At 63.1% G+C, this 9795-nt stretch overlaps 2 protein-coding genes across 2 annotated transcripts in view; both read right to left on the minus strand.

The window, feature by feature from the left end:
• Positions 1-4118, minus strand: part of MNEG_4652 (hypothetical protein) — a gene marked incomplete at both ends in the record, with an annotated part of 5669 nt that extends 1551 nt beyond the window's left edge. Inside the window, 9 exons of the mRNA XM_014046867.1 lie at positions 124-163; positions 862-980; positions 1292-1391; positions 1677-1828; positions 2147-2299; positions 2789-2908; positions 3117-3182; positions 3513-3919; positions 4076-4118. Coding sequence (XP_013902321.1) covers positions 124-163; positions 862-980; positions 1292-1391; positions 1677-1828; positions 2147-2299; positions 2789-2908; positions 3117-3182; positions 3513-3919; positions 4076-4118 — 1200 coding nt within the window. The remainder of the gene's footprint in view (positions 1-123; positions 164-861; positions 981-1291; positions 1392-1676; positions 1829-2146; positions 2300-2788; positions 2909-3116; positions 3183-3512; positions 3920-4075) is intronic.
• A 1259-nt stretch (positions 4119-5377) lies between these two features.
• Positions 5378-6493, minus strand: MNEG_4653 (hypothetical protein; the record flags this gene model as incomplete). The annotated part of the gene is made up of 2 exons (XM_014046868.1): positions 5378-6243; positions 6487-6493. The coding sequence occupies 2 exons, from the start codon at positions 6491-6493 to the stop codon at positions 5378-5380; spliced, it is 873 nt and encodes a 290-aa protein (XP_013902322.1).
• Between the last annotated feature and the right edge of the window lie 3302 nt (positions 6494-9795).

Raw genomic sequence — 9795 nt, forward strand, 5'->3', positions numbered from 1 at the left:
AGGCATTCTGATGGGCGCGGGGCCGGCGGCGTTGGGCGGGCTCAGCACGCGCTTGCCCCTGGAGCTATGGGCCTGTGAATCAACGCTTGGCGCCCTGCGTCTCCTAACCCCCTGGCTTTTCACCTGCGGCTTGTGGAAGCCCACGTTAACCAGGTCCATCACCCTGGTTTGAGGGGGGCGAGGGGATTGTTGGTGGGGGAGGGGGGAAATGGCGGCAATAGATGACTGGTCGGAGCTGGTTGGGTAGGGGGAGGGAAGTGGGGCGCCGAGGCGCAACATGTTGTCACCCTTCACCCTAAGTATTGGGATGAAGGGTGGACGTTCGGGGAGGGGAGGGGGTTGCAGCAGCTGGAGAGGGAGGGCAGGGGAGCGTGGCGGGGATTGGGGGTCTGCATACAGGAGTAAATGGGATGTGTGAAATTGCAACAGAACTAGGGAGGCAGCGGCAGTGGTCAAAACCTTGATGGGGAAGATGCAGGATTGTGGGAGCGCGGCAAAGCAGGCAAACCAGGGATGAGGGCGGCATACGTTGCGTGCGCATGAGGCCTGAAGGTTTGATACAACGAGGCCCCCACATGCTGACAGGCCATCTGCGAGCCCCAGCAAAGGTTTACACCCGACACACAGGCCGCCGCACAACCCTTGGGTTGCAAGCTTCGCCATCCAAGCCAGCCGTGCAGCAAAGCTGGTCAGCCACATGAACAAATAAGTGCTTGATCCTGAGCACCCCTTGCGGCTGTTGGTGCTTTATGCTGGGCGTCCCTCACGACTGGGCCCCCCTCGCGGCTGTCGTTGCTCCCGCTCCTCATCAACGGTCACCCCACAGCACCAGGGCGTGCCTCGATTGAATCCCCAGCTCACCAGTCACTGGGCACGCCATGCATTGCAGCGTCGTACTCGTAGCCGAGTGACGCGAACCAGGGGACGAGGCCGTCACGGGACCCAAAGTACATCAGCAGGCCAGATGACAGCACCAGGGTCTGTGCATTGTTTGATGGTGCAACAGGGGGGGGCAGGTTGTTGCAAGGGCTGAGCGTGGGATGAATTTTATTGTGAAGAACTGATTCAAATGTGGGCACAGGTTGACCAACAGCAGATGATTCAATGGTGGATGTCGTGAGGGCTCGCAAGTGGGGGGTCCCTTGAACGTTCTGCGGCGCAAGTGGCATGAGCGACAACAGCCCGGGCACGCTGCATTGCAAGCCTGCACACGATGCACTGGCCCCACCACTGCAGGCACAAAGCTCAGCCTGCTACAAGTAAACAATAATCCACATCTGTGGCGCCGCACCGTGTCGAACATCGCCCAGATGGCGGCGCGGGGCTGGTGGATCGAGGCGATGACTGTGTGGCCCCCCTTGTGCGCCATGCACTGCATGTAGCCCATCACACTGCGGGCCGGGACAATTTGTGGTAGAGCGGTCAGTCAAGGGCGGGGCCACAGGGGCTCAGGGCCGCAGGAGCAAGGGCCGCATGCATGCCGGCCCGGTGAGGGGTTTGGGGTGTGTTGGGGCTTTGCAGGCTTGGTTTGGGCGACCCCCTCTCTCTATTGCAGCCCCTCCCTCCCTGGATTGCACCGTTCAGGCACGCAGTGTGCGTCCGCATGTTCCTCCAACCTCCGCCCCGTCCCAGGTCCAGTTGCAGCCGCAACACAGCACGCAGCAACTCCGCCCGACCTGAGGGCGCTGAACGAGTCCAGCCCCGAGGTCGGCTCGTCCAGGAAGATGACTGCCGGCGTGGAGATGATGCCCGTGGCTATGGACAGCCGCTTGCGCTCGCCCCCTGACAGCCCGCGCAGCAGGATCCCTCCGGGCAGGGTGCCGCCAACCTGCGGGTTTGGAGCGGGAAGGGGCGCAGGGACGAGGCGTGCGGTGATTTTGCACAGGCGCGAATGGGTGGGCGGGTGGATTACTGGCTGATGGGCTGATTGGCTAGCAGGCTGGCTGGCTAGCAGGCTGGCTGGCTGGCTGGTCAGATGGGTGGGTGGATGGGTGGGGGATGTTTCCACCGCGGTCCACGCCAAATTTCGACAAGCCCCTTCAGCATTGGCCTCGTCGAAAAAGAGCTCCAAATGGGCACAGCAGCAGCACAAATCCACCCAGGGCATGCAGGGCCAGGCTGCTGGACCCGCCGATGCGCCCCTTACCAGCGTGTCTGCAGTGTGGCTGAGCCCCATGGCGGCCAGGACCGCGGCAATGCGGTCCTTGCGCGCAGCGGCGCCCCAGGAGCTGGGCAGCAGCAGGGAGGCGTAGATGTAGGCCGTCTCTTGGACTGTCATGGTGGGCAGAAAGTTGTCGGACTGCAGCAGAGGGTGTGCGGCGGAGAGCAGATAGCTGAGTTTTGGGTGCTGGTGTGTGTTGCATCAATGGTTTCGGGCATTTATGCGTGACCTGCTCTCTACAAGAAAGACCTTTCTTCAGGGTGAGGAATTGCAAAGCCCGTCAGTCATGTAGTGAGCTGTAGCAACTGTGGACACAAGGGGTGTGCGCTGACAGACACAGAGGAGCAGGTGATACCGGGTTGGTCGGGCAACAGCGACGCAGGCAAAGGCGCCGGTATGCCAAGCCGCGCTGCAGCCAATCTGACCAGCGCAGCTCGGCCCCATTGCCCGCTTGCTGTTTGCAAGCGTTATGTCCGGAAAGCTGAGACTGGCACGGGTAGTTCCCCGGCCCTGCCTCCCGGGACTCTTCAATTGTTGGCCCTCCCTCCGTGCAACAAGGGCAGGTTTCATCACGCCGGCAACGCACACCCATGCTTGTGGTGGTGAACACAAACCCGTGCGACCCACCTGCGGCACGTACGCTGTCTTGCGGGTGAATTCTGGGCCGCGTGGGCGCCCGTTGACCAAGACCTGCCCCGACAGCCGCCCCACGCTCTTGCGGGCGGATATGATGTCCATCAGGGTTGACTGTGTTGAGTTGGTAGGTGAGGAACAAGGATTCAACGTGGTCAATGAGGTGGGAAAAGCGGTGCAAGGGCAGCGGGAATGCTGTCCGCAGGTTCGTGTGGAATGGTGTGGTGTGGCAATCTGTAAAGAGGACTCAATGCAAAGGGCTTGGGCTGCGCGCCAACAGGTGTGTGCTCGTGGCAGGAGGGGTACGGGCTCATTGACTCACCTTGCCGGCCCCCGAGGGTCCCATGAGTGCCAGCATCTGTCCCGGCTCTGCTGATCCATACACGTGCTGCATGTGTGGTGTGTGTTGTATGGTTTGTAGTTTGTGATTGAAGGGTGGCACAGCGGCGTTAAGAACAGGAGCTGAGTATGAGGGGCGGGGTTCCAGGCCAGGATGGCGGTGTCAGGTCAGCACAAGTTGCTTGATGGCGGGCCGGTTGAGATACGGGGCCAGCTGATACAGCTGCAGAATGCATAACCCAATCCAGGCTCGCTCGGTGACATGACTCAAATGGTGACATTGACATGAAAGCCTGGCTCACCCTGGAAGGGTTGCCATCCCATTTACCTGTGGCAGCGGAACAAGCAATCAGGGGGCGCGCTCGGACCCAAGCCGCACCTGCAGTACAATTTTGACGCCCTCCCCTGTGGGGTATGCGCAGCCCAGGTCGGACCACTCCAGCACCATGGGCCTCAGGTTGGTCGTCAGGCGCCGCAGGATGATCTGACTGTCTTTTGATGGCACCTCGCAGCGCCCAGTTGCACTGGGCCCGCTGTTCTCTGGCGCTGCACTCGCCGCGTCGCTGCCCGCGTCGTCGCCGACGTCGCCTTCGGCGCCGGGGGCCGTTCGCGGCGCGGGGGCGAGGCGCGCGAGGGCAGCGACGGACGCCGGCGCGGTGGCGGTCGCGGCGGCGACGGTGAGCGCCAGCGGTGGGTGCTGGTCGGGCGCGAGGGCCACGTCGTCGGCGGTGGCAGAGACGGGCAGGGCGCCCCCTTTTGAGCTCTTGGCTGCGGTTGGCTTGGCACCTGATGTCATGGAGGGGGTCCAGGCAGGCGCTCTGGAGCAAATCAAGCAGAAACAACACGTACCGTGCACACGCGCGCGCGCAGTCACGCGTCAGTTGGACAGGGGTTGGTCAGAATCATACCACCCGGGCGGTAGCGAGTTCGCGCGCGCCGCACCTTTAGCCTTCTTCTTGCCGGGCTTGTACATAATGAAAAGCATCCTGACAAGCCAGAATGCTGCAAAAAGATGTGCAAAGGCCAGCACGGGCGCGTACATATCCGGTTGCGCACCCATGTCCCCCATCCTGGCGTGCTCTCGGTGCGCGACGGCGCCAGTGCCCGAGGGGCGCGGTGCGGGGGCAGCAAGGCTGAGTGCACGTGCGGCGCTGCGGGCGTCTTTTGCGCTAGTCCAGGGCGCGAGGGATCGCCTTGAGGTCTGTGGAGAGCAAGAGGGATGCGGGCGTCGATCTTGCCGAAACCTTGGCGGGAGGTACGGAATGCAATACACCCAGCGATGATGAGATTATCGACGTTCTGAAACCGAACATTGTCTACGCAGGTTGTGACCAACAACTTGTGCGTCCAAGGCTCGCAGCAGCCCAGTCACCACGTGTCCCTTGTGCACTGTGTGAGAGCACTCTGTTGGCCCAGGCGAGTGCTGATGTAGTAATGTAGGATGTGTGTTGACATGAACTTGTATGTTAGGCCATCCGAGCAGAAGCGTTATCATTGATCAAGCGCGGCATGCTTGTTCGCACACTCTCTGCTGCGCACCCAGCTATGCTCCGGGCAGCCCGGGCCCGCGGGGCTGAGCCCTGCCAGGTCGGCACACACTAACCCTGCTCAGAAGGTTCTTGCAAGTAGACTGCATCCTGACTATTGCCAATGGCTGATGCACAGGATGCCTCTCAACTTTGATTGTGCTTTACAAACCGTGTCTCTAATGCATCTTCGCATGCATTTGCATGCTGAGCAATCCCGGACGGCCTGAAGGAAAAGGAGACAGGCTTCAGCAATGCTTCTGGCTTGTGGTCGGGACGCCTTGAACCGCAACCATCCACATGACACACCAACAAGTAAGGCTCTACGGCGGCGTGTCACACTGCTGGGCGTCCAAATGTTGCTTGCGTCAACGCACATGCCTAGCAGCAACCTGGTGAGCCCTGCAGGGAGAGAGCCGGCACTGGTGCAATGCATGCCAACAGTGCCACTGGGCTTGGCTGCATGGTTTTGCATGGCATGGGACTGCACACACTGGGATGCTGCCAAATCAAGCAGATCAATCAGGCAGACACTGGCACACTGGTGGTAATCAACGGAATTTGTTTGCAACCAAAAACATGGCTGCTGCCTTTGTCGGCATGCGGCGCCATTGCTTCGAGCCGACACCCATAACTAAGAAACAGCGGCCTGGACGTGGCCGCGTGAGGGGAGGAGTTGCATTTTCCAAAACACAGGCCCATATTGTGCCCCACGACATCACTTCTTTCCGCGGCCTCCTTTTTTCTTGTTGCTGCGCTTCTTGCCACCGCCTGCGCCGCCGCTGCCACTGGTGCCGTTGGCGCCTCCAGCGCCGCCTGCTGCCGAAGCCTGTGGGGTGTTACCCCCTGCGCCGCCAGGGCCCTGTGCCTCCGCTGGCACAGCCGCAGCCACGGGTGCCGCAGACTTGGGCGGTGCCTGTGGGCCGGCCTGCGAGGGCGTCGCCGGCGCCGCTGCCTTGGGCTTGGCTGCCTTGGGGGCGGCTGCCACAGGGGCCGAGGGCAAGGGCGAGGGGGAAGGCGATGCTGCCGATGGTGGCGTGCTGGGCGCCGCCACAGGGGCGGCCTGGGTGGCGGTCTTTTTCTGCTCGGGCTTCTCCTCGGTCTTTAGCGCTGCCTTGGTCTGCGCCGCTGGCGCCGGTGCCACCGCCGTGGCCGGCGCAGCCGGCACGATCGAGGCAGAAGGTGTCACGCCCGCCGAGGGGCTGGCCTTGGAGGCAGGTGACACCTGCTGCTCGACGGCCGCGGCCGCTGCTTGTGAGGCGGCCGCCGTGGGCGCCGAATGAGCAGGCACGGCGGGCTCTGCAGGCTTGGTGGCTGGCACAGGCTCTACGCCAAGCTTGGTTGTGGCTGCCGCTGTTGCCACCTCCTTGACGGGCTCGCTTGTGCCCACGGAGGCGGCCTCGGCTGCCGCGGCTGCGACAACTTGGGCAGCTGCTGTCGCGGCAGGCTGCGCGGCCTTGCCGACAACTGCAGGGGCCGCCGCTGTAATCGCCGCATTCAGCTTGGGGGTGCCAGCCGCAGTGGCCTGCACGCGGCTCTCAACCTCTCCAGTCGAGGGCGCAACATAAGCCCCACCCCCAGGGCCTTCGCTTGCAGCACCGGCGCCACCGTCGCTCAGGAGTGGTGACCTGGACGGATCCAATCGCGACGTTCTTGAGCAGCAACCTGGTTTTTAGTGGTGGTGGATATCATATGAGAGCGATGGAAGGTCAGAAACACCCGTTGTGGGCTCATCCGAGCGCCCCAACAGCAACTGCTAGAGGCGCCCACTACGATGCCCACAGCAGCATAGAGCTTTTGACACTCTTCTGATTTCAAGAGGCTCACCGCCCATGCTTCAATGGTCTGCAGCAGGGCTTGATCTCCTCAGTGAGGATCTGGAGTTGGCTGGCCAATTTTGGTTTCAAGTTTGCAGAATACATGCGCCAATGTTCGATGGATCACTACGGTAAGGCGGCAGCGGGGCATGCCTGTACAAAGTACGCACTGGTGCCGAGGGTGGTGCCACCTCCTGTGTAAGCTCGCGAGAAAGCGCATAAGCAGCGCCTGCAAATCACACGCTAGCTTACCTCGCACAAATTGCTTTTGACTTGTTTGATACCGTATCTGAAGCCGCGAGCTTTTTGACGCACATTGACCGTAAAGATGAGCATCGTCCACGTTGCATGAGGGGCACGTCAGCGTTTTTGAGACGCTCTGTCGTAGATTCGTAAACTGCGCCGGGGGCACCCCGCAAAGCGGCGCCTGTGTGCAGCAACATGGCGACTCGAGCCGCTTCACCTGGTTGCAATCACACGGCGCCTGGCGCGCCCAACCCCGTCGGCGCGGGGCTAGACGCTGCCGTGAAGCTGCTAATGGACCCCAAAGCCAGTGATCTGCATGAGCGCCACGCTGCTGCGATTGCGCGCCTCTGCCGCCGCGCCGCAGGGAGCGGCTTTGCCATCGCCGACCTGCCGCGCGTGCAGCTGATTCTGGACACCACCCTGCCGCTCCTGCTGTCCGGCACACGCCCCTCGCTCGCTGCACCGCTGTGCGACACCGTGCGGCTTCTTGGGCGCCCGCTAGCCAAGTGTGGGCTTAGCGATGAGGCGCGGCTGCCGGCGGCGCTCGCGGGGGTGTTGGGCAGCCTCGGCGCCGCGCTCACCGCTGGCGCGCCTGCGGCGCTGCAGCTGGCGGCCGCGGAGGCGCTCGAGGCCCTGGCGTCAGCCTACCATAACCGTCCGAGCCTAGCAGACCTCAGGCCCCGGTCCGGCCAAGACGCAGTGTGGCAGCAGAAGCAGCAGCCTCAGCAGCAGCAGCAGCACGGCGTTGACAGCGGACAGGAGCCAAAACGCATCCGGAGCGGCAACAAAACAGCGGCAGTACCTGAAGGCACAGACCTTCAGCAGCGCGCACACACAACAGTCCTTGACGGCGACATTGACTCGCCCTGGCGGGTGTATCACCTCCACCAAAGGTCGGTGGAATCTTCCAGCAAAACAGGTTTTCAAAAAAAAGGGTGGCCCAACTAGACTGCAGACTGCGTTAAGCACGCACCTCACAAGGTCTCACTTGCTTCACTAAGCAACGCACAACCCCTGACCTCAATTGTCGCAGCCTCATCCACCAGAGTGGAGTCGCCCCCCTCGCAGCGGCCTGCCTGGCACGCATGCTGGAAAGCGCCAACCACGCCGACACACGCCTGGAGACGGCGCTGCTGCGCGCGCTGCTGAGCTTCTCGTACTACCCGGACACGTGCGCCCAGCTGGTGCACTGGAGCGGCACGCTACCCCTCCTTGCGGCTCTGCTGCAGCGGCATGGCGGGAGCGCCTGCATCCGGGGACTCGGCAGCACAGGTGGAGATGGCAGCGGCAGCACCGGCAGCCATGGTCCGGAATCTGAGGGGACAGACGCTCTGATGCCTTTTGTGCTGGAGCTGCTGTGGAATTTGGTGGAGCTCGCCCCGAGCGCAGTCAGGGACGCACTGGAGGAGGGCTGCAGTAGCAGAGTCAACAATTACCATGAGATTGGCGGCAGCAGGCAAACAACAGACACAGCGTCTGAAGAGCTCCCCGTCGGCGTTTTGCCTTGTGATAGCAGCAGCATGCTCAGCAGGAACGGCGGCAGTGTTGCGGAGGAGTTGACTTCAACATTGGGGGCGCATTTCGTGAGGCTGCTGAGCTGCGCCGACAATCGGCAGGCCAAGGAGCTGCGGAATGACGCACTTGCAGCGCTGCAGCACCTGCTCGCGCTGCGACCTTGTGCGGCCGCCGCGCTGAAGAGCGGGCTGCTTGGGGCACTGCTCGCGGCTGCTGCGGCGCCAGAGGCGCCGCAGCTCTGCCAGACGGCGGCGCCAACTTGTGGTGGTGGAGTGGCAACGGGCGTTGGCGCCGGCCTATTCACGTTCTGTCGTGATGAGTTGGACGTCGAGCTGAAGCTGATGCTGTGGTGTGCCCTGGCCGCCGCTGCCGAGGCCGACCCGGGTTGCCTGGCAGTCATCACGAGCAGGGGCGGCGACACAGACAGCGGCAGCAGTAGCAGCAGTGGCGGCAGGGGCGGCGGCGGCTTCCTGGCCTTGCTGCTGCTGCATGCGGAGCCGGGCCCCACGGCAGCGCCCACTGCCGAGTACACGGCACGCCTGGCGCCCGAGCAGCGTGCCGCGCTGAGGCGCGCTGCGTGGTCGGCGCTGCTGCGTGTCGCGCCGCTAGCCAAGGGCGCCTTCCTGGGTGGCAGCTGTGGCGGTGCGGCGGCGCTGGTCAGGTGCCTTGACGCGTGCGCAGCGGCGGCGGCGGCGCCTGAGCACGTACGGGCAGCGACAGGCCAGGCCTGGGGCTCCATGGCGCGTGGGACCAGCGGCAACAGCAGCGGCAGCGGCGGCGCTGGGCTGTCGGGATTTTGGTGCGAGAGCCGAGAGCTGCCAGCCCGGCTGGTGACCAACGTGTGCCAAGGGGATGGTGCCGGAGAGGCAGCCATTGCGCTTGCAAATCGTGGTGCCCTGGGCGCACTGCTGCGGCTGCTACAGGCGTGCAGCGGCGGCGGCGGCGGCGGCGGCGTGACCGCAGCTGCAGCTCGCGCGCCCGAGGGCGCGCGGCAGGCTACACTGCTGGCGCTTTCTGCGCTCTGCGAGGCGGGTGGTGCGGTCTGCCGGAAGTTGCTTCGTAGCTGCAAGGGAGTGGCTGTCTTGGTCGAGGAGCTGCAGGGGTGAGCAAAGCTGTGTCGCATCTCAGAGAGGAGCAAGAGCAGGCTGGACTCTAAACGTGCACAATCCACAGCCCACCCATTGATATTGCAGTCTCAGCTTGCTCGTGTGAAAAATACTCGCATGTATCAATGTATGATATCTTTTGCTCTCTGCACTGCCCTCTCGTTGCAGCCTCGCCAGCTACGACCCGACGCTGCCGTCCCCTTATGTGCTGGCCGTGCTGGGGGCAATGTGGCGCTGCGTACTGCCAGATGCGCGTGCGAGGGCCGAGTTTTTGGCCCGCGACGGCGTGGATGCGCTGGCGCTGCTGTTGGAGACTGGCAACAAGCATGTCAGGTGTGGCAGGCTGCGTGTGCAACGCGTCATGTGCTGTTTCTTTTGCCGTTCTCGAAACGTGTGTGTTAGTGTGTGTGTGTGTGTGTGTGTGTGTGTGTGTGTGTGTGTGTGTGTGTGTG

The sequence above is a fragment of the Monoraphidium neglectum genome (genome assembly GCF_000611645.1).
Source record: "Monoraphidium neglectum strain SAG 48.87 unplaced genomic scaffold scaffold00657, whole genome shotgun sequence".
Classification (NCBI taxonomy): Eukaryota; Viridiplantae; Chlorophyta; class Chlorophyceae; order Sphaeropleales; family Selenastraceae; genus Monoraphidium; species Monoraphidium neglectum.